The sequence below is a fragment of the Psittacula echo genome (genome assembly GCF_963264785.1).
Source record: "Psittacula echo genome assembly, chromosome: 3".
Lineage (NCBI taxonomy): Eukaryota > Metazoa > Chordata > Aves > Psittaciformes > Psittacidae > Psittacula > Psittacula echo.
The window spans coordinates 25,402,995-25,428,627 of record NC_137736.1 but is presented as its reverse complement, the minus strand read 5'-3'; the positions used below and the strand labels follow the sequence as shown (position 1 = coordinate 25,428,627).

The 25,633-nt window shown below is 38.3% G+C and overlaps 1 protein-coding gene across 2 annotated transcripts in view; it reads right to left on the bottom strand.

The window, feature by feature from the left end:
• Positions 1 to 25,633, bottom strand: part of NCAM2 (neural cell adhesion molecule 2) — a gene marked incomplete at both ends in the record, with an annotated part of 278,388 nt that overhangs the window by 4,488 nt on the left and 248,267 nt on the right. For both annotated transcript variants that reach the window (XM_080614205.1, XM_080614206.1), the window contains 2 exons: positions 1,356 to 1,475; positions 5,672 to 5,876. In XM_080614205.1, the coding sequence (XP_080470331.1) occupies positions 1,356 to 1,475; positions 5,672 to 5,876 (325 nt within the window). The remainder of the gene's footprint in view (positions 1 to 1,355; positions 1,476 to 5,671; positions 5,877 to 25,633) is intronic.

Sequence of the window (25,633 nt, the reverse complement as noted above, 5' to 3'; positions counted from 1 at the left end):
GAAGTTGTGGCTGCCCCATTCCTGGCAGTGTTCAAAGCCAGGTTGGAAGGGGCTTGGAGCAACCTAGTCTAGTGGAAGATGTCCCTGCCCATGGCAGAGGGGTTGGAATTGGATGATTTTTAAGGTCCCTTCCAACCCAAATCATTCTATGACTTTGTGATTCTATATTGACTACAGAAGTGTCTTTATAGCCATGACACCTTTAAGTTTTCATGAGGTAGGAGATTTTCACAACACACAAAAAGCTTTGGGCTCAAACCAAAGAAACTAGAAGCTTTCTTTAATAATTTCAAATCAATTGACTTTTGAGGCTCAGAAATGAAACTCTTTAGCAATCAATTAATGTCCTTTAATACCACTAGGTGGGCACTCTATAGAAAGAATGAAACTGTCAAAATCTTTGTAGAAATACCAGTTTCTCTTCAAACTGAATTTTCAGGGGGGAAAAAAAAAAAAAAAGCATATCAGAAGCTCTCATTGCAATAGTAAGCTTAGGAAAATACCAGCTTGCTTGTACCCTATCACAAATGCTACTTTATCCTCCACAGAGGTTTTGAGAAGTGTTATTCAGGTACAAACACCAGCCACTCTACCCAGTTTAATTTGTTCCAGGGGATGCAGCAGCAAAACAGAGGAGAGGACCTGACCACCAGCACTTGGGATCCCCCAGGCCATGGCTGGTCCCTGTGACTCAGGGGGCAGCCGGAGCCTGTGAGCCTTGGCAAGAACTGCTGTTGTTTCTGTGCTGAGAACAGCTTGCAGGGGTAGGAAGAGGGCATGAGGAAAACAAGCAAAGTGGCTGACCTTCAGCACTATTAATTCAGTTACACCACGCATGGACTTAAATACTGAGCTATGCTCCCAGTTACATGAATGAAAGCAGGAATGGACCACCTCGTAAGAAGCTGGGTTTCTGGAGCATGGAATCATTGTGCCCCTGTGTCCAGGGGGTGTGTAGGGATGTGTGTGTGTCTCAATCTAAGGCTATTTCTGAGAATCAGAATATTACTCCTGTGGAGTGGTTAATAACTGCTGGAATGTGGTAAAGATCAGCTGCACCTGACTAAAAAAATCGTGGTACTCCTGCTCAGCCACCACTGCAGGGTCAGGAGAGCTGGATACGCGCTAACCTCCAAAGAGGTTGTAGTGTAAAGATACTCTGCAGAATTGCTGCTATCATGGTGCTGTCATCCAAAGGCTGGATAATGCCCAGATGTGGTTGTACACCTGTACACTGCCGCAGCACACCATTCTGGTGATGCTGTTTATCTCCCTCTCAGAAAGTGTGAAGCCTAGTCCATCCTTGCAGCCAGAAGGATCTTGTGTGAAACTCCAGGGAATGTCAGGCTACTTACTCTGGTTCTGTGAGGGGAGTTGTCTCATTTGGCTCATTTACAGGACTCCCATCTTCATGACTGGTAATTCTTTCATCCTCTGTTCTCATTTCCACTATTGGCTCTTTTGATCCATCCTTCCTAAAAATTATTATAAGAGTCTTAGTCTTATATCATCATATTAACCACATATATTGCATATAAATAATTACCAAGATCCTTTCTCTCAAAAGTCGGCAAAGAAAAGGCAGAACTAATTATCACTGATTAACACCACCGAGACACATTTAACAGCCTGTTCCCAATTCCTTGAAGTCTTCAAAGCAGCCTGTATCCATGGTTACTTGCCTAACTCCACAAACATCATGGATTAGCATCTCAAAAGAGCATTTTGTTTATGACTAAATAATCAGATGATGGCCTCTTCATGGCAATAGATGTAAACTTTGCTAACCTAGTATAATAAATATAGGACTTGATGCCTAGTTATGCTCTAACTTTAGGCAGTATAAAGAGCCTTTGTATTAGGATACACACTGCAGAACTCTAATATCCTGAGACTGTGACAATCCCAGCTGCTAAAACAGCATAAAGAGCCCTTGTGTGGTAAGAATCTAGCCCCTTCTGCTTGCACTAGTAGAAGAAACTCTTTGTTTCTATGTCATATTTCCCCCACTTTAGAAACAAATGCTAGTCTTTCACATGTAAGTAAAAGAATAACTTTTGTGCTAACTGGACAACGAGTCGGAAAATGGAGCAGTATTGTCATTATGCTTTTGTTGATAATCATAGAATAGGTTTGGGTTGCAAGGCACTTTTAAAGGTCATCTAGTCCAACCTAGGCCTGCAATGAGCACAGACATCTTCAACTAGATCAGGTTGCTCAGAGCTCTATCCAACCTGATTTCCAGGGATGGGGCACCTACCAATTTCTCTGGGCAACCTGTTCCAGTGTTTCACCACCCTTGTTTAAAAAAGGTCTTCCTTATGTGCAATGTAAATCTATGCTCTTCCACTTTAAAACCATTACCCCTTGTCTCATCTCAACAGACCCTGATAAAAAGTCTGCTCCATCTTTCTTATAAGCCCCCCTTTAGGTACTGGAAGCTGCTGTAAGTTCTTCCTGAAGCTTTCTCTTCTCCAGGCTGAACAACCCCAGCTCTCTCAGCTTGTCTTCATAGGAAAGGTGCTCCAGCCCTCTCATCATCTTCATGGCCCTCCTACAGACTTAACAGGCTCACGTCCCCCTTGTGTTGGGGGTCTCAGAGCTGAATGCAGTACTGTAGGTGGGCTCTCTCAAGAATAGAGTAGAGCAGGAGAATCACCTCCTTCAACCTTGTAGGTGGTCCTTCTGTTTGATGCATCCCAGGACATGGATAGCTTTCTGGGTGCACACTGGTGGCTCATGTCTACCTTTTCATTCACCAGTATCCCCAAGTCCTTCTCTGCTCTCAATAATAGGGCCATGATATGGAAATAGCTGCTCAGTGCTACAGAAGTATTAATAATATTAGTACTAATTAACTTGCATATAATTTTAATCTTAAAAGGTAGATGAAAGGATACCCAAGATATATTTGATATTTCTAAATAAAAAGCTCTTTCCATGTAAATATTTCATCCCTATTCCTGTCATCAGATCAGGACTTGTATCCTGGAACTTCATCACCCACAGTCTGGAAATACAGGGTAACTGAGTTACAGATGAATAATTACTTTTATATTTAACAGACTATTATCTGGACCTGTGATATTCTAGAAGAAGTCAGACTGCTATGTGCCATAGCAAAGAACTGGTTAAACCCTTGTCCAACTCATATCCCTCTGTTAAACAGGCTGTTATGACTGCAATAATCCATCTTCTCAGAAAGTACCTGGAAAACTCTACTGTCCTCTGGAAGGTATCCTCAAAGAAAGTCTTTGTAAGTTAAAAAAAGTCTGGCACAGACAAATGTGTAGGCAAGAAGTCTAAAAGATTCTGGTTATTAAAAAAAAAAAAACACCCAACAACCCAACCCTGCATGTGCTTCTTCACTTCTGCAAGTGAAATTCTACTTTAAGATACACAAATGGTTACAATGCTAATTTCTGTTGATGAGACACAAAACTGTCGTGGTTACCTCACATCTGTCAGAAGATTATGGACTGCAGTAGGACTGGTGGAGGGAATAAGAAGTTCAACTTGGTTTGTTTGTACATCTACAGTTTTACAGACGAACATAGATTATTGCACGACCAAAGCTTAAAAAAGACATTATATGCAAACAGCATTCACATAGGACTGAAGCACTGCAAAACACTTAAAAATTCTACAGAAGGGAAAGTGATCTGTAGGAAACATATGATGTAGTTTTCGTTCCAGGTGTCTGTATGTTACATGCATTGTACCATCTCCATTCATTACATATGGAACATAATCACTAGCTCTCTATATATCCTACAATCAAAATGTAACATACAACTCTACTTTAAACCCACTCAAAAATTCAGAATGCAAACTGACATATTTAAAATATGGAAATGTCAGTGTCTTTTAGGGAACAGCAGCTGGCATGAAATAAATTCAAATTCTGACTCTTTAAGCCTGTCTTGAAATTTCAGCCTCACAGTTTATTTATGCAGATTACAGGCTAAAATAAGAACAGTCCCAAATTCTAAGACAGATTAACTAAAGATCACCCCAACAAAGAAAGAAATCTAATTAAATATGGTAGCTGTTCTTGCAAAACAAGTGTCATGGAGGAATTAATGTTAAGTGACCAGCTTTATGCTTTTCTGGGAGAGCATGGAATGTCATTTGGGTATGGAATGAGAGAGCAAGGTATAAACTACTGTCAAGTGACATTTGCAACCTTAGTTCCATAAGGTCTTCCCATTCAGGAGGTTACGGACACCAATTTGTACTTGGTTACTTCTTGAATGGAAAATTAAAACATAAACTGAAGTGCTGTGCTCAACAGGAAAGAACAGCCAAGTCAGAGTCAGAAGCTTCACATCTTGATTCTATTGATCTGCACATGCTGGCTTCATGCTACAGAAAAAATACTTTCTTCTCTTACTGTAAGCTGTGGAGAATTAGGAAATATCTATTTTATGACATAACTACTATTCAGAATCATTATTTGATGTAAATACTCTGTGCCTCCTTACATCTGGTTTTGTTCCATGGAGCTGTTTCCAAAGGCTTGAGAACCCAACTAAGAAATGATTACCTAGGAAAGACATAGTCTCTTGAATCCCAATAGTCAGAACTAAAACCAGAAAAGACACAACTAACAACAAAGAAGCTTGATACAGCTATGAATAATGAGGGCTGCAAAATCTGATCTCCCAGGCATGACTACTAGGAGAGCTACAGCACACAGGAATTGGACCAGTAAATGTTATTTAAACCACGCAAAGATAGCATTCTCACAAATATTACGGTGTATGCATAAGAAATCTATGAGATGAACATAAAGAGGAAATGAAGCATTTCTCAAGTGAAAAAATGGAACTGCCTAAAACAAGAGGCTGTAAGTAATCCTCTTTCTGCTTACCCTTGGAAAACCCTGTAAATTCTGGGTCTTTAATGTACCATTATTTTATGCAACCACTACTTGAATTGTTTTGCCAGAGATCTCACTATCCACTCTTATCATTTAAGGGAACATATTTGCACATAAATTATCAGTTTATTCACATTTGTTTGATGAAGTAGCCACTACATGGGTATTTGTGAGGATCAGGACTGTTTATTCCCCACTTATGTTCAGCAATCATTGACTGTTGCTATGAAAAACAATAATGGTCCTGAGTGTTTCACCCACACCCAACTCAGCACTCCTGTTTTTAAAAATCAACAATACTTTTTATTCTTAAAGTCTATGGGCAAGAAACAAGATTTTCCATCTGAGAAGAAAAACTCCTTCACGGATTTTCTATACTACTATGTCCTTCACTCCCAGATTTACTGGCACTGCCACAACCATATGCTGAGGTTTTGGGTATTAGCAGCTCAAAGATGGATTTGTAGAAACAGAGTTACAATGATCTGTTCCTTATGGACCAAAGATGTGCCTATAACTTACTGAATTGCAATTGATTTCCTTTGTGTGAAGCTGCACAAAAATGCCATCTTAAAGTGAGGTATTGTAAATTACTTTTTGTGCCCATTTTTCTTTTAAGGCAACATTTGACCACAAATAATCCTATACATTCCAGAGGAACACTTTCCAAAGTAATAGAAACATTTATTAATTCCCTTTGCCATGCCACAAAATGGCCATGAAGTTAATATAAGTTGCACAGCCAAGTTTCTTTTAATGAAGTTTCCAAAATAAGTGATTAATACTCACAAGTAAGCAGCCTTTCCTTCTTCCAGTTCTTTGCTTTTTCCACTCGAACCACTTTTTTTCCCACAGATCCTCCTGGTGATGCACATTAGCAACCCACATTGTCGTACAAAGAAGCAGGTAACATCAGTCACAACCAGGATTAACAAAAGTGCTGCCACTCCCAGGCCAATAACAGCACCAAGTCCAAGACCATTAAAAAGAGTGTCTTGAAGGAAATAAAATTAAAATTTATTAGTAAAATTCAACCCAAACAACAGCATCTCATGAAGCTTTTAAGCTGTTGGACAAGAAGCTAAAGGATATTTAGAAAAGAACCATCAGAGATTAATGGAAATAAACAGTCTTGAAGATTAAGGATGCATACAACTTAAAAAAAATCACAAAAAAAATATTTCTACATAATATTTTCCCATTGCCAAAATTCCAATATGGTCACATAGCATAAATAATATTATTTAATAACAAAACACATCACATCTTAACATTCCAAGACTGAAATTATCAGCATGCAGCCTAAGAAAATAATTTTAAATGTTCAACATAATATATAAGCTGTTATATAAGTTGATATAAGCTGTCATTTTTCACTTTTCAAATCAAATTAATTATCAGGGGTGCTAAGCAGAATTATGAAAGGGTTAAGATAGTGCCAAAAGTGTTTATTCTTGTAAAGGTCATTTTCTGAATTAAAATAGAATTCAAAAGTCTAAAAGAAGTTAATTAAAGCTATTTAATCTGCCAACAGTTGCAGTCTAAAATAAATTAATGAGGAAAACTATGAATATTATCAAATGATTACAGGGTTAGGACCTCATTTTGTTTAGTCTTGTACCTTGAAAATACATTCATACACTTTAAAATAAACATATTCCCCACCTGATCTTGTTTGCTGTATCTTTATTATGAAAGCTGATGCTTAGCTAATTTTACTTCATTATGCATTTCAGAAAAAATACTTTGTTTTGACTCACTGACATTTCCATAACAGACAGTAATGCTACAGACTGTTTTGAATAGTGTCATTCTCAGAACAACTACTGTGTTTGTGAACTCAGATGACTCATACATAGGAGAGAACTTGTATCTTATCAATAAACTGGGAAAAAAAAAAGGCCTCAGTAAAAGTTCATCCACCCATCTAATTCAAGAAGGTCTCAGTCTTGCTTAGAAATTGGCTAAAGACAATTGCCTTGTGTGATGCTATGTTCTGAGCGAACTCCTCAGGGGAATGGAACTGGTTTTTGTGCATGCTGATTGCTCACTTAGTGTTACCATGCCTTGAGTGATGCATGAGTCAGCAGTGCAGTGGTGCATTTCCATTTGCAGCTGTAGAATAGGAGCAAGATTTTTCTGACAGATTACTTGAATAATATTATAACAAACACCAAAACATAGTATAATGTAATACAACAACTTTTTTAATGGGCCCCCTACTGTCATCTTTCTCTTTTTATTTTTCCACCTCCCTGATACACTGGGGACTGTTTTCAGATTAAGAATATAATTTAAGATTTCATATTTCTTCTTAATTAACTTTTAAGAAAATGTCTATTTACCCTTTCAAATATAATTTGAAAATTATTTTCCGGAGGACTTCTAAATCAGTACATACTAACAGAAATACAAGCGTTGTTAGCCTACATGATAGAACACTTAAATGGAAAAGAAAATCTTTTTTCACAAGAAGGGAAACATTTGACTTCTTAGGTAATTGCTTTCATTATTTATTATATGAGTTGTATTATTATACAACTGTTCCTCAGAATGCTATTATGCAGTAAGCCAGAATCCAATGTATCTATTTACATGGATGGATAGGCAGACAGACAGATATTGCTTTAAGTTATGTTCCTTTCAGAAGACTTAAAAAACCTCTATATAAATAACAATATTATTTATGGGTTTAGGGGTTTAAACTTAAACAGGGGAATTTCAGGTCAGATATAAGGAAGTTCTTTACTGTGAGGGTGGTGAGGCACTGGAATAGGCTGCCCAAGGAAGTGGTAAATGCTCCATCCCTGGCAGTGTTCAAGGCCAGGTTGGACAGAGCCTTGAGCTGGTTTAGTGTGACGTGCCCTTGCCCAAGGCGGGGGGCTGGAAGTAGATGATCTTAAGGTGCTTTCCAACCCAAACCATTCTGTGATTCTATGATTCTAAAAACAATGGCACAGCAATGAAATTATTTATCATTTATGAATTTGCCCTGTCAGAAATGTTGGAAGTTAACATCTCACATGAAGTAATTTTCTTTCATGTTTTTAAAATCAACATCCCTATTTAAATATTATAATTTCTGCTACCTCTTCCAAAACTTGCTTTACCCATGCATCCACACATCTATTTGGTTACTTCCTATGTATACTTCATTTGTCTTTACCAGTCTGAATTGTCAGGAATATAAATAGATATTTAATTCAGTTTATTGAAAAGCTCATATATTTCAACAGATGTAATACCAGTAAATTATGCAGTCCAGTTCTAGAGACCTTACAGAGCCAAGCTTTCTTCTATATCCCTTTTCAACCACTAAACAGAATGCGGAAGAGAAAAAATAGGGTAGTATGATCCATATTTTAAAAGGATTTGAGATGGCTGTGTTGATGTTGTGTTTCTAGTTTTTTGTTTTTGTTTTTTTTTTTTTTATAGTTCAGTGTTAACATACATTTTTCACTTCCAGTATCACTGGAACATTGTGATGTGGCAAGCTTCACACCCCAAATGATTTAGTGACAGAAATGCCTACACAATATTTTCACTGGCAAGCGAAGGAAATTTTTATAGTAACAATATTGCTCCTATGTGCAATGATATACATATTTATTCGCAATAGTTGTGAGGAAGACTTTGTTTTCAAGTTTAATCTTGGTATTGGTGAGATATCTGAGACCTAATTATTTGACTGCTGCATATCTTTCTATCTCTTTATGATTGATAATTTCCTTTTCATTAGCATTCTTCATCCTTACTACTGCCCTATGTGTCCCAAGTCCTATTTTTCCTCCTTGCAACCCATTTGTTCATACAGGTTTCTGTTTCACAGTGTTTTAAAGTATGATTTCTTATGATGGCCAATACTTTTCCAACATTTCTTTCCTTTATCTCCCACACCCAAAGAGCAACAGGAATGTGGCTGCACTTTACAGAGTGGTGAGAGGTACTGCTGTCATCAGCCTTCTCACCTTGTCTTAGGCTCTTTACGTACTTTCTTCTTCTGAAGACAGATAGATATTGGACTGGTCTGTGTTTTAAAAGTATATGTGTTATGGTTTATTTTTAATATTAACTAAAATATATACAAATATTTTTTTAAAAGTTAATCTTTGGCTTCTGTTCTTAAACTGCTGCAACTTTGAAGCAGTTTATCTGCTCCTGCAGAAGTCAGTTGTAAAAGTAATGACAATAAATACTGAAGCAGATTTAGGCCTGTCCTGACTGCTTTCAAAAATCATATCCTAATACATCTATGATATCAAAAGTGGGAAATTTTGTCTTAATATCTTATGACATCAACAGAAGTACTAATTCTGTGACGGGATGAAAAATAAATGTCATACTACATATAGCCTTTTAACCAACTTTGCAAAACACCGTTGTTATCAAAAAGTTTTGCCCTAAATTGGACTGAAGTCAACTTTACTGAAACAATTTTTAATGACAGAAAAAAATACGTTATAGGCAGCAATGATTTCAAATATTTGTTGGTTTTATTTGTTTGGGTTTTTAACAGTGATCCAATATGTACTAAATGGACTCAAAATACTAGTTCTACTTTGTGCCCTACAACAATAAAGTATTTATGGACCTTTTTTCCCTAGTTGAAAACACACTTATTTTAAATCTTTAAAAATCAATGTTAAAGTGAATGAATCAGTTATTACTAATTTTGTGAAAAGGTTTATTGTACACCTTAGTAATCTAATCATAGTAAAACACTGCTTGAAAAAACAAAAATAAATTCCATAGTCAGGAATGAACTTTAATTATAATATTTAAAAAATATGACTCATTTAAAATGCCATGCTTTGTATTACATAAATGTGGTGAAAATAATATAATATACATTCCCATGATAATGAAGGAAACTGCCAACTTTAAACAAAGTCACTTCATTCTTCCACTTCATTATTCAAACAAGTGTTTATCAATGAATACTTATGGAAATATACAAAACTTTTTCCAGGGGTCCCTTCCAACCTCATTCAGTGATTCTAAGTTTTGTTGAAAAAAAAAACCCCCAAGCTAGCATTGCTTTGTGACTTTCTTCCTTTCCCCTCCTCCTCTGAAGGCATGTGTTAAAGGAAAGATGAAAGATGATTCTACATAGCCCTTAACCTTTTACAGTCATTTACATTTCTAAGAAAAAAAAAAAAAAAGGAAAGCAATGCTAAAACCCATTTTCCTATGCTCATACAGTAGCACCTGGCAGCTACATTGGAATTTATGAGAATGAATATGCAAAGATATTATGCATAAGTTTGTCCTTTCTTTCAGGTCAGTCTGAAGCTACAGTAGGAACTACTCTCAAGCTACACTAGTTGAAAATTATGAGCTAGAGAATGAATTTGAAAATATTGGACTGGGTAGTGACAGAAAAAAGTGTACTCTTGTTTATCATCTTCTTGAACTACACTGTTGTATTAAGTCTTAAAAAGGTTGCCCAACCATGATGGTTATTTCTGCTCTGTATATGGACATTGTCTTTGATTTTGTATCTGATCTGGAACTTACTTAGAATCAAAGGCTTACAAGATATATATACTTATTCAAAACCTCTAAAAAGATAGAAAACATAGATCTTCAAAATTAGCATCCACTGATGAGCATCCAAACAATCATAATGTAGTACCAAGAAGTTAAAAAGCTCTGCAAGGATTTTTTACCAGTTACTATTATAATGGTGGAAGGCCAAGACCATTGCCAGAACAAGCACTGCCAAGCTACAGATCTGGAGAAGAGAATAAAAAAGGGGATACACATCCGAATAACAATCATGTAATGATAAAAACAATGGCAAACCAGAAAAGATTTACCAGATATGCTACAGAATTCCAGACCGGTAACATGCATCTATGATACAAGTTAACCACAGAAATAAAAATGTATAAACACTATGAGGTAGGTGTTGGAAGCAGGGTATCTCAAATACTCAAAGTACAGTTCTTCATTTTAATCATTGCAATTACTCATTTGTTTCCAGATGCTTTGAAATGCTTCCTTTGTTTATTTTCTTCGGGGATATAAGTACATTCAACTTTGTACAAAATAAATGGAAATAATTTCTCAACTGGTAACAGCTAAAAAAAGTCATTCTTCTTTTATAAATAATTGTCTGTTATTTCATTGGCTTTTAATGCTTTACATTTTCTTGTATTGAAAATGGACATACCTAAAGTGTGGGACTTGCACAACTTTGCTCACTGCCTCTGAAAGCATCTTCCTCCTTAATTTTCCAACATGAAATGTCTAAGAGGGGTTTCAATGGAGCTGTTGAGCTCTCCAGCTCCTTTGCTGCAGCTGATCAGGACTTTATGACACCTACCAAATCTTACAAGTTAAAGGTACCCAGACTGAATGCTGTCTTAGGTAGCATGTGAAAGTAGCATGTACCTAGCTTTTTTAGTGAGAAGAGTGTATTAGAAGAGGAAGCATTTCTTAGCTTTGTACAAGACCTTCCCATTACTAAGCACTCATGTTCCTTACTGAGATAAAAATGATGGTGGGCAAAAAGGAGAAAACAACCAAAGATCCCTCCTTGCTACCCAAATTTGCTCCAATACTTTGGCTGCCATAGCCAAACCTGTGTGAGCTGTTTTTAGCAATTTAAACCAATAAAACTTGGCTCTTGAGCCAGGTAAGTGCCCAGCAGGTACATGTCTACCTTCAAATGAAATACAAAATCAATACAGTTGCAGCATCAACTTTTAATAAATTATGATGATTTTATGCAATATTTGCTGGTGGAACATATGATGCAAGAAACCATGACATTAAGTACTGTTCTTTTCTATCCCATTCCTTAATACAAAAAGATGTTAACAGGCTTATAATAGACATTAATTTGACTGTTTTTTCTTCCTCAGTGATTTTCCCTATAACAATCTGCTAGAACAGATACTGCTGAAGGGCAGTGTACAAGCACATGAGGATATGTGCTCTGTACTGCATGACTAATATGTTCTGATAGATATGCTTGACACACAGGTTTGAAAAATAAGGAGATAGTGTTATTGATTCTGATGTAACTAACTGAAAAAAAGATTTCCTCTAACTTTCTTCTACCCATAAATGACTTGTCTTCATTGTCTACCATCTCCAGTGAAACTTGAGCCTGACTGCAGAGCATTTTCAATGGTTTCACTGGCAGCAAGAGGAGCCATAAAGAAGAGGCTGTATACTGTAGGAAACAATGCACAGGAGGGATGGGCATTCACAGTCAGGAGAGTCTGTGGTGCCACCAGGATTATCAATTATAGAAATGTTGTGAGCTACTGAAATGAGCATGCCTAAAATGGTATCTATCAGAAACAGTATGCTTTTCGATACTTATGTGAATGAGGGAGCTATTTGCTGTCTATTGGCTCTTGCCCATCAAGTCTTCTGAAATTACATTTTCCCTTTAAATTTTAAAGGAAAATTCCTTTTGGTATGACTCTTTCTGGGTACTGAGTAAGTAGGACTTCAGTTCTCACTTGCACTAATGGCCTTTTATGGTATTTTTCCTATGAGGGTGTCTTAAACAAGGCATATATAAAAGAGCTAGATAAACAAATATTGTAACTAGCAACTTGAGTGTTCTTGTTAACAATGCCTTGTCCATGTCCACTGATGTACGAGAAGGGAAAGGAAAGTAGGCTGTACTAGCTAGAAAAAGTATGTTGGGTTCTGAAAATACTCTCTGGAGTTGTGGTTTACTATTTTTTTAAGCAGTTTTTAAAAATTATTCCTGGCATCATCAAACTATCCCTAAGTAGCCTTCAGAAGCAATTCTAATGTCCCTGAAGAATTATCAGGTAGCTGCTGCCCCTTTTTTCATGCATTTACTCAGCCACTGCAGGAAAGAGTATTTTTTTTACCATTGCCTACTTCCATGGGAAGCCCCAAAGAAAAGCGAGCAGAAAGATCCCAGCCCTCCTGTTTATTGAGGGGGAGAGCTTGCACAACAATGGCAGCTTTGTGGAGTTTGTGGCTCTGCACACAGGATTTAGAATGCCTTGGGGAAATGAGAATGTTTCTGTGTCCCAGTTTCCTCCATTCAAACTGACAGCAGATTTACTGAACATGTCTCTTGGAGGAATTTCTAAGAACCTGTGCAGATTAATTAAGATTGACATGGGGATTGAAAACATACACTTATGTGTGGTTTCAGTACTGCTGTAACATAAAAGGGTAAATTATTTTAACTGTGTTATTTAGAAGAATTCAAAATCACGCTGTGCACATTCCACAGAGACCTGAGAAATTTTTGCATCTTTATACTGGATGACAGCTGTAACCAGAGTACTATAGTCAGGAGACTTCAAAAAAAGATCTAACTAGGTTGGGACTGTGTTTGAATTGATAAACTCTTTCAGATTTGACAGCACTTTCTTATAGCTCTTCAAGACATATGTAAATGCAAACACAAGAGTGTTGAGTATTACTCGGGATACTATATTTAAAATGTATAATTATTTTATAGCATTAGCTACAAAAAGAGAAGTTATAATAAGTGCTGCCAATATATGGTGCATGTTTTTACTTGAAATAGTTGCACTGGTGCAATTGCAAGTCTCAGCAGAGTGGTACTTGCTGTAAAAGTGTCTTGCACCATTATAGTTCTCCCCAGTATTAAACCATCTGCCTTTTGGGATACAACTGTTTCAAGCAGGAAGGTTAAATCAGTGTGGATCCAGTGCTCAGGCTGCGTATTTATACAGACATTTCACTACTTGTCCCATTAGAGAAGCAGCATAGCAGCCACCTAATATGAATGAAACTAAGAACCAAGGAATTAATGATTAATTAATGATTTTTGTTGGTTTTGTGTGGGATTTTTTATATCCATTATTGGAGAAAACAATTGGAGTTTTACTATTGAAACAAAAATACTGACACAATCTTAGAAAATCTCTTCAGTTACAAAATACGTAATGTAGATAATACCAGAAAACCATCATTCATCAGTAATAAAGAAAATACAGATATAAATGCTTTAAGTCAGTTTTCTTTATTACAAAAATGAAGACAGAAATTGCATAAACTAAGATGAACTTTGAACAAAAGATGAAAGACTCACAAAGTTACATACATTTCTTGACAATGTGTTTGGAAAGATGCTGAGGGACGTTACATTTACACTATGCACACATTCTTCAGGAACAAAGCAGAGAGATGACAACAAGTACTGCATGGATGGAGGAAATCAGTGGAGCAAAATGGTAGTGAAACATAAACAAGATGAAGAAAAAATGCCATTGCTTGACAAATTAAACTACTTTAAACCCAGATTTTTTTTTCTTGCCTTTCATACTGTTTTTGAAAACAGAAACTTACAGAAACTGCAGTGCTTGCAATATTTTTCACACTAGTAGTTTTTTTAGTACGCTGCATATACTTTCAGATGTATTTTGTTGGAAACATACACTGAGTAAGGAAGGTTTACTTTGCTAGTAATTACAGCTCACTTAACATGTATTATAATTAAAATGATGCAAAATTAAAATATTCACTAGAAAATGCCTCTACAAATATGTTAAATGTAAAATAAATATACAGAACTATTAATGAGGATATCATACAACGTAATGGGACCGTGGTGGCAAAAATTACTACTACAGTTTCTCAGAACATATAAAAATGGATATTCCTACCTCAGTTGCTAGTTGACAAGTTTTACAAGATGCTAGTTGGTCTCATTCTTGTAAAACATCTAAACTTAACAGCTCTCAAGCATTCAGCTTCCATACAGCTGCTGCTTCTAAACAGGCAAAGTTGCTAGATCTGTTACAACTATCCCATTGGCTTTATTAGGATGTTGTCACTGGCATTACAAGGAATAGGATTTTTCCTGTGAGCTTCCATCACTTATATATTAAGCCTGATAAACGTGTACCAAAGGGAAACTGAAGATTCTTTAGATGCTTGGAGAAATGGGATAGATGACGTATAATGTAATGAACTCAAATGAGCTCTAGATGTAGCAAAGATTTCAGTGATGTCTTTATAGATCTCTGAAGCAACACTTGTCTTTATATTGTTCAAAATACTTCCTAAAAGAGGTTTTTCTTTTTTCAATATTTTTCTCCTAAAAATCATGAAATAATGAGCAATTAGAAGTCATCAATATACTGGACAATGAATAGAAGACTGGAGACTATAAGCACAATCAAAAATTGTATAAAGATCTCCATTATGTCTTATAAAAAAGAAAATTGTTTTGTTAGGCTTAATTGTTTAACTTTACATTTGTATACATGAGTGGAGCTTTTAAATTTAGTGAATAAGATTTGCATGCTGGAAAGATAATGCATGGAAAGGCCCAGGAATCTGACTAAGTAAGTGTTGGTCATGTGGTGGTTACTTATGTAATTAAACCACTATATCTGTTTATCTTTTAAATATCTATTTTTCATATGCACATCATATTTTTAACATCAGTTGTTGGCCTTATACTTCCATTACAAAATTAAATGGAATGTTATTTTGTTGCTTGATATGAGCATGCTTTGTACACCACATAAAAGCACACAGATATATTTTATTTCTAGGCAATATTCTTCCTATTTATCTAGACAGTAATTTATATTCTAATACTCTATGAAATGATCACATTTTAATTGTATTATGTAAATAATTTGATTCATGAATAATTTGTAAATGTTAGGAAGCTGTTAAAACTCTAGAAACAAGAAAAACAACAAGTAAAATCTGATTAGGACAGAAGCCAGCCTTAGACTAAAAAAGTCGCAAATCAAAAGATTTAAACAATACTGTTTCTTTGAGATATAATGCTATATCACAGAATGATCATTACCCTTTTTAAGCTTCTGTGACACCAATTTGGATTTTAGGCAGAAGTTCAGCATACAATAATTTAGGACTTCAGTCTAACAGATAGTTGAATATTAGCATTTCAAAATATGTGACAATTTTGAAAAACCGGTAACGTTTTACACTGTCAATCATAAGACCTAAAATCCCTTTTACAATTACTACATTTAAATGAACAAATTTACTTATCTAATATTTAAGTACTAATGACAGCAGAATATTAAATTCAATTTGTGAAGACATTCATCATTTTAATACAGTTTAAACTACAATTTTAAAGCTGTTCAGTCTATACCTACCAATTATAGTTTAATTTGCAAATGTCTCTTTTCACTTTTTCCTCATTCTGGTCTGTAGAGAGACAAGATATTAAAATTTTCTGTATCTTCCTACAGATTGTAAAATATATTGTAAAATAATCTTGCTCTCATTGTTTTTAAAGGTAGAATTATGAAAAAATCATAAAGAGAAATACAAACAAAACTGTATTAGTTATTCACCTCTGGAGATACATGACAACCCAAGGACATTACCCTCTTCTCCTTTTCTTTCTTGTTACAGAGGTTTTGGGACATTGCCCAGAACTGCCTGGCTCTGCTGTCACAGAATCCCTATAATATTGGTTTAAGTTATCCTCTTTGGACTTTGATGGGAAGAGTAGGGCCAAAAGAAAAGGACCACATTCAAAGTACTCCATAATCTCAAAATGCATAATGGAGAAGAATATAAATTGCAGCAGACCTAAAATGTCTCATTTAACAGGGGAAACTTACGTAGCTTTCAGCTGAAGCTACTATCAGTTGGAAAAACTGGTAAGTGATCCAAATTTGTCTATCCCACTGGCACTGTGACACTGAGGATAAAAGCCAACTTGTCATTTAATAATACATATTTAGCTTCTAAGAATTCTCAAGGCTTTTCATTAGCTCTTTCACAATATATCTGGAGAGCTCACAGTTGATCATTCCCTGTGCCCCAATTCCTATCATGTGTCCTTATATGCTTATCTGCAATGTTAGAATGATTGCTAAGATAATAAATTTATAACTGGTAAAGAGTACTTCAAACATCTAACCAGAGTAGGAAAATGATTTAGAAATTTGTCACTATTCTACTTTTATACCTACCCCTGGTGTGTGTGTGTATATGTATATATATAGGTATATAGTATATATATCAGTCAGTCAGCTGATCGGAGCTAGCACAGCTAGAGCCGGAGCCGGCACGCTGCAGAGACCACGAGGTTCAGCAGAGATTAGGAAAATCAGAGGGGTCAGCGCAGAGACATCGCGATTCCCGACATCTCCCGATCCCCGAAGCCCCAGCAGCCCTTGCGAGAGAGCGGCTGACGTGGCAGGGGGCGTTCCCGCGGTAACGGTGACCGCACCCATGCCCCTTGCCTTGAAAGAGCCTTTGGGAGGGCAGCGACGTCGCTGCCCACCGGGCGCAGGGAGGAACAAGCAGGTCGTGTTGTGAACCCTGTTGCTGGTGTCCCAGACTGCTGACCAATATGGTCGCCTCCAGAAGGAGAGCTTGCAGTAAGGAGACTGTAGCAACTCAGACAGAGACCCTGCCCCAAACCGTGGCTGTTCAGGTCTCTGGCTGCAGGGAGTGCCAGAGCCTGCTGCTGCCGAGGGAGGGAGGCCAGCATTCCACCTGCGTGAGGTGTGAGCAGGTACAAGATCTGCTTAGATTGGTGGCAGAACTTAAAGAGGAGGTCGAGACGCTGAGGACCATCAGGGAGTGTGAAAGGGAGATCGACTGGTGGAGTAACTCCCTGGCGTGCCAGCCGGAACGGTTCCAGGGAGATACCTCCCAAAAGGGGATGGACCCCCTGTCCTCTCAGACAGAGGGGGATGACCCGAGACAGCCCCTGCCCTGTAGCTGTCACACGGAGGTAAGGGACCAAAAAGACGATGAGGGATGGAAGCAAGTTCCAGTTCGGAACTGTGGGCAACCCTCCTGCCTTCCCGCCCTGCTTCCCCAGGTGCCCCTCCGTAATAGGTTTGAGGCCCTGGATCTTGATGGAGAGGTAGGTGAGGATGTGGTGCAAGGCCAGACTACAAGGTCACATAGGAAAAGGCGGTCGACTTCGCGCCTTAAGACTGCCTCTGACAAGAAAGAAAGAAAAATCATTGTTGTAGGCGATTCCCTTCTGAGAGGAACAGAGGGCCCTATATGCAGAGTTGACCCTCATCATAGGGAAGTGTGTAGTCTGCCTGGAGCCCGGATCAGGGATGTCACCAGGGCGCTCCCAAGCCTGGTGCACCCGACAGACTACTACCCGCTGCTGGTCTTCCAGACAGGTGGGGGGGAAGCTGCTTCCCGCAGTCTGAGGGGGATGAAGAAAGACTACAGGGCCTTGGGGCGGATGGTGAAAGAGTCTGGGGCTCAAGTGATCTTCTCCTCACTTCTTCCATCTTCCAGTGATGATGTGGGACTGAATGGGAAAATTCAGTCTGTAAACAATTGGCTACAAGACTGGTGCTTTAGGCAGGGCTTTGGGTTCATTGATAACAGCTGGTTTTATAAGGCTCCAGTCCGAATGGTGGCACGTGGGAAAGGTTTAACTCACAGAGGCAAAAGGATGCTGGGGCATGAATTAACAGGGCTCATTTGGAGAGCTTTAAACTAGATTCGAAGGGGGATGGGGTTGTAACTGGGCTTGCCCCAGTGGGGCAGCACTCTAGGATTGATGAAGACTGGGAGGCCTCCTATAATCCTAGGGTGAAATTGGTGAGCTCAGCTCCCTCCTTGAAATGCCTGTACACCAATGCGTGCAGCATGGGAAATAAGCAGGAGGAGTTGGAGACCTGTGTTAAGTCAGGAGATTATGATCTGGTGGCAATTACAGAGATGTGGTGGGACAGCTCACATGACTGGAATATAGTCATGGAGGGCTATGTCCTTTCCAGGAAAGACAGGCCAGCCAGGCGGGGTGGTGGGGTTGCTCTTTATGTGCGAGAGCAGCTGCAATGTACTGAGCTCTGTCCAGGGACAGAGGACGAGCGAGTTGAGAGTCTGTGGGTGAGAATTAAGGGGCAGGCTGGCAGGGGTGATACTGTTGTAGGTGTCTGTTACAGGCCACCAGATCAGGGTGAGGAAGTTGATGAGGCCTTCTACAGGCAGCTGAGAGCGGCCTCACAGTCACAGGCCATGGTTGTCGTGGGGGATTTTAACTTCCCTGATGTTTGCTGGAAGGACTACTCAGCAACCCAGGAGGTTCCTCCAGTGTATGGATGATAACTTCCTCATGCAAATGGTGGATGAACCAACCAGGAGAGGAGCGCTGCTGGATCTCATCCTCACTAACAAGGAGGGTCTGGTCGAAGCAGTAAAGGTTGAGGGCTGCCTTGGTTGCAGCGACCACGAGATGGTGGAATTCAGGATCTTGTGTGGTAGGACCAGTGGAATAGCAAGTAGAATTGCAACCCTGGACTTTAGCAGGGCAAACTTTGGCCTTTTCAAGCAATTGCTAGGGGAAATCCCATGGGCAAGGCTGCTTGAAGGTAAAGGGGCCCAAGATAGTTGGTTGACATTCAAGAATTGCTTATTCCAAGCTCAGGAGCGGAGCATCCCGACACGTAGGAAGTCAAGGAAGAGGGCCAAGAGACCTGTGTGGCTAAATAAGGAACTGCTGGGTATGCTCAAGTGGAAGAGGAGAGTTTATAGGTCATGGAAGGAGGGGCTGGCCACTTGGGAGGAATATAAGGCTGCTGCTAGAGGATGTAGGAAGGCAGCTAGGATGGCTAAGGCCTCCTTAGAATTAAATCTGGCAAGAGGGGCCAAGGACAACAGAAAGAGCTTTTTCAAATACATAGCTGATAAAACTAACACCAGAGGCAAGGTTGGCCCACTGGTGAACGGGATGGGTGCCCTGGTGACAGAAGATACAGAGATGGCAGAGTTATTGAATGCCTTCTTTGTCTCTGTCTACTCTGCCGGAGGCAGTCCTGAAGAGCCCTGTACTCCTGAGACCTCAGATGAAGTCAGGTCACTGGAGCAGTTTGCCTTAGTCGACGAGGAATGGGTTAGGGACCAGTTGAGCAATCTGGACATCCATAAATCCATGGGTCCAGATGAGATGCACCCGCGGGTGCTGAGGGAACTGGCGGAAGTCGTTGCTAGACCACTCTCCATCATCTTTACCAAGTCTTGGGAAACGGGAGAGGTGCCTGAGGACTGGAGGAAAGCAAATGTCACTCCAGTCTTCAAAAAGGGCAAGAAGGAGGACCCGGGTAACTATAGACCGGTCAGCCTCACCTCTATCCCTGGGAAAGTGATGGAACACCTTATCCTTGGTGCCATCTTAAGGCATGTCAAGGATAAGAGGGTTATGAGGGGCAGTCAACATGGCTTTACCAAGGGGAAGTCATGCTTGACCAACCTCATAGCCTTTTATGAGGAAATAACATTGTGGATGGATGATGGCAGAGCGGTGGACGTGGTCTACCTTGACTTCAGCAAAGCATTTGACACAGTCTCCCACAGCATCCTCATAGCTAAACTGAGGAAGTGTGGCCTGGATGATCAGGTAGTGAGATGGACTGCGAACTGGCTGAAGGACAGAAGCCAGAGAGTTGTAGTCTATGGGGCGGAGTCTAGTTGGAGGCCTGTATCTAGTGGAGTGCCTCAAGGGTCAGTATTGGGACCAGTATTATTTAATATATTCATCAATGATTTAGATGAGGGAATTGAGTGTACTGTCAGCAAGTTTGCTGATGACACTAAGCTGGGAGGAGTGGCTGACACGCCAGAAGGCTGTGCTGCCATCCAGCGGGACCTGGACAGGCTGGAGAGTTGGGCAGGGAGAAACTTGATGAAATATAACAAGGGAAAGTGTAGAGTCCTGCATCTGGGCAGGAACAACCCCAGGTTCCAGTATAGGTTGGGGAACGACCTGTTAGAGAGTAGTGTAGGGGAGAGGGACCTGGGGGTCCTAGTGGACAGCAGGATGACCATGAGCCAACACTGTGCCCTTGTGGCCAAGAAGGCCAATGGCATCCTGGGGTGTATTAGAAGGGGGGTGGTCAGTAGGTCGAGAGAGGTTCTCCTTCCCCTCTACTCTGCCCTGGTGAGACCGCATCTGGAATATTGTGTCCAGTTCTGGGCCCCTCAGTTCAAAAAGGACAGGGACCTGCTGGAGAGAGTCCAGCGCAGGGCAACTAAGATGATTAAGGGAGTGGAGCATCTCCCTTATGAGGAAAGGCTGAGGGAGCTGGGTCTCTATAGTTTGGAGGAGACTGCGGGGGGACCTTATTAGTGTATATAAATATATAAAGGGGGAGTGTCACGAGGATGGAGCCAGGCTCTTCTCAGTGGCAAACAATGATAGGACAAGGGGTAATGGGTATAAACTGGAACACAAGAGGTTCCACTTAAACTTGAGAAGAAACTTCTTCTCAGTGAGGGTGACAGAACACTGGAACAGGCTGCCCAGGGGCGTTGTGGAGTCTCCTTCTCTGGAGACATTCAAAACCCGCCTGGACACATTCCTATGTAACCTTATTTAGGTGTTCCTGCTCTGGCAGGGGGATTGGACTAGATGATCTTTTGAGGTCCCTTCCAATCTCTAACATACTGTGATACTGTGATACTTCTGTCTTGCTTTATTAAAAAAAATTAGAACTTTTTTAACAGTATATGATAGGTAAAATATGTAAGAAAATGTTTAGTAAAGCTGCTTTAAGGTTTAAAATTTTAGGAAATTAGGAAAATGCTGCAAAATAATGATATACCAGAATCAGACTGCTTGTGCAACCCTAATGAGACCCTACTTTATGTTTCATTCTGAGGCCACCTAAATTTTATTCAAAATCTTTTAATCCAGTGGCAGATGCTCACTAGTTATGACTGTATCTGCAATTTGGTTTCTTTATTCAGAACAGCAGTCTGTCTCTGTTGTGTCCACAAGAGAAAATTGTTTCCTTATATGCACCCAGTCCCTATTTTACAATAGGATTGGAAGGAAGAAGGGACGTGACTACAGACAACAGCCTCTTGAAAGAATTTCCTGCTTCCCTGGTCCAACAAGGGGCCCTGGTGTTTGTGCGTCACTGTGCTCCTGCAAATAGAGAAAGAGCTCCTGGCAGCAGGCAGTGGTGTGCTTGTGCTGAAGCACATTCTCTGGAGATCAAACTATTTACTGTTGACCAGTTGTGAACTGAGATTTTCAGAGGCTTCTAATGAGGGCAGACTTATGCAGGATTCTTTTTTATGTGGTTTTGTTTTTTTTTTTTTTTTTTCCCCTTGGAAATACAAGCAGCATCTACTTACTACAGATATTTATATATATATATGTAAGCAAAATGTCAGTTCTCTGATTGTAAGTAAAGATGAACTTGCAGGTTTTTTGCTACCACAGTAAAATAATAACAATAGTGACAACAACAAACATTTTCACTATCTGGATTTTAGAAATGGTTAGAAAAAACTGAAGCCTCTTGCAAAAGTTCCTGCCTAAGATGATTCTTCCCTCAGAAAAATTTAATATAAGCAATAACACTTGTCTAAATTGAAAATGTGTTCTCAAACCTGAAGGTTTTTGACAACTGTTACGTGCAGCTAGCAATTCCAAATCCTCTGGTTTACTGTTAAAGAGTGTCATTAAAGAAGACAGGTTAATGTTAAGATCCCTATCCTTCATTAATTATTGTCTGTAGGTTCAATTAGCACATAAGCGTTAAACAAATAGGTTTTGTTGTAAAAATAACACTTACCAAACTAAATAAAAGTCAATGCACATATTGACAGTGCTGGTGCATGGAAAAATAAGTTTTCATCACATGACTGACTCTTGACTGTGTGGAACCAAAATATTGACTTTTAAGAAATTAGAATAGAAATTCTATTTCTTCACCATACTATGGCCAGGCACATGTCAGTTTAATTAATTTCAAGTTAATGGCACAGCATTAGCTTAAAGTGATAAAACAATGTGGCAAGGGCTGCAGATGAAATAGCGGCCCAACTTAACACAGTGAGGGATTTTCTACAGAACATAGTGAAGCCAACATTTTTAGAATGGAATTTGTTTGAATTTCAGGTGCTTCATTGTACTACACATGTAAAGTTTTTACAAAAGTATTCCTGTCAATAAATTAAGTCTTCAGATTTACACAAATACATTCTGAAGACATCTTTCTTGTGGTATAGGCCAGTTTTGTAAAATGACTGTTACTTGTTTTAGATGGTTAGTGGTTTCATTAATCATAGAATCATAGAATAGTTAGGGTTGGAAAGGACCTTAAGATCACCTAGTTCCAACCCCCCTGCCATGGGCAGGGACACCCCACACTACATGTCTCTATCTCTGCTAAGTAATGCTGTTGTGAATTCTGCCCAAGATCCAATTTGCCTTTTTTGCTGCAGTAGTACACTGCTGATTCATCTTCAGCTTCTTGTCCACCAGGACCCCTAGGTTCCTTTCGGCAAGGCTGCTCCCCAGCCACACAGATTCTAGCCTGTACTGGACAATTTGGTTATGTCATCCCTTTGGTGATGTCATTTTTTTATTTTGTGTCAGACTTTACTACAGCCCCGTTTTCTTCAATCAGTACTGTGTTTTTAAATTTAAAAAGTAGTAGATATGTTTCAAAAGAAGCAATGTATGCATCTGATTGGCTAAAAAAATCTCTGATATTCTCACAGTTTTGTTCTGGTGTCTGCCTTTTGTTTATACCAAAGGTTGACTGTGTTTAAAAATTGCTTGGTCAAAAGTGGGTTGAGGTGAGGAGAAAATAATGAATGAGGAAGGAAGAAGACATGCTTCCTCTGTGATAAATGCATATGAGAGAATAGGCATAAACGCCTGATGTGAAGAAAAAAAAAAAAAAGAAAAAAAGTAGATAAAACTTGGTTTTACTAACTTATTCTAAACTTTAAACAAAAATGCAAACTTTGAAAAAAAATAGAGAAGGCATGAATGTAACAAAAAAATAGGACTTAAAGAAGCTCAAATCAATGCAGACATTTTCCCCTCACAAAAATGAGAAAACACATACATTAAAATATTTAAAAAACCTATACTGAAACCTTTAGTAAGTAACATCCTAGCTTTTTTACCTTTTTCATTAAGATTATAAATTAAAGTAAGATTTTGATCCAATTGTCTCAAACTTCTTTGCCATTAAAACTTTACTGACAGCAACATAAATACCAACAAAGAGTTCCATGTAAATAATTGAAAAATATCCCAGGATGACAGAATACTTAATAGATTTCATTCTATTAGAATCCTAGGAGCCTCACCTATTAAAAGAATTAGTCTTGCTGATATGGTACAAGCGGTTTGATGTTCTAGAGTAAAGATTTCCAAGAATAAATTGAAACTGGCAAAATTGACCATAATCAGTATTTCTAAGAAATAAGAATATAGTTTATATGGGCAAAGATAATAAAGACTTAAATTTGATCAACTAATTTCAAAGTTATAAGATAACAGTATTAAATCCAAGACAAAATTAACTATAAGTGGAAAAACAGACATGTACAGTTTATTTACTATTTTTGTTATGTTTAGTAACAATTTGAAGGGAAGTATTTTAAAATAAATATTTAATTCTGCCTTAGCTCTAAAGCACATTGCTTTATTGGGTTAGTCTGTACGCACCAGATGAATCAACCATAAGCTTAGTCAACTGCATGAAATCAAATATATGCTGCACAATGTCTTTCTCAGCTCTTAACTAAATGAACTTTTCTCTGAGGTTTTCTGTACGTTATTCTAGTTAGAGTTTTTAAACCATTCTTTCAATTTCTAAAATAGGGAAAATAACATTTCCCATTCTACTAAAAGTCAAAATTGAGTCCCCTGAAGCTTCAAGTCCACCAAATGCCATGAAATGGAATATGGCACCACCACAGTCACAAGAAGTGCATTTGGTGGGCAGGGACCTATTTTATATGCGGAGGCACAGCTGGAGAGAGACACAGAAAAAGTATGTGAAACTAAATACTGTGAAATACTGCTATTAATAGATTATAAATTAGGAAAGAAATGTTTGTTAAAATTCCATAGAAACTATAAAATATGTCTATATTGAGCATATAGTGTTAAGTGTATCATGGAAGGAGCTAATATAAATACAACTCAATGAAAATGATTAACACAGAATAAAAATGCTCTCACGAAAGACCAGTTGGTGGTGTATCTGGAAAAACACGCAACTCACAACGGTAAGGTCACTGCATAGATTTCTTACAATCAGAATATAGTTGAGAAAGTATAAAATCACGTTGATCAAATTCAGTAAATCACATGGTCCAAGTTCCGTCAGACAGAACAGCCAGGTATCGTATGACGAACTTGACACAGAACTTAAAAGTTTTTCAAAAAGCCAGATAAAGAAATTTGCATGCAGATATTGAAATAATTACACTATTTAGGATCTTAACTAGGAATGAAATCTCTAGCAGAGCTATAGAAAAGTATAATTTTGTATACAGGACTTTGTTTATTTTCCCGTAAATATAAAATCAAGAGAGAACGGAAGAAAACATATTGCTTGCCTTATCAACAGTATCAAAACATGCACCAGAAACATATGACTACAATGAAAGAGAATCCAGCAGCATTCAGCTGCAGGGACTGGCCTCCACTTTCACGTCTAGTAGCTTCACAGCATCTATCTGTGTAGATAAGAATCATTACAGAAAATCAAGAGTGTGAAAAAGAAGTAAATTTGAGATAGAAGTTAAAAAGCTGTCACAAACATGAAACATAAAGCATCAAAAGGGAAAAAGTTACAATGGGAAAGAAAAAAAGTAATGAATTTAATATTTACATTGTGGCAAAGACAATCACTTGAAAGACATTATTCTAATACAAAGATCAAATGATTAAATTTTGCATGAAATGGTAACATTGAAGTGCTCCGGACAAATTTGGATAATAAAGTACTCAAACTATGTACCTTAATAGTGGCAACATGT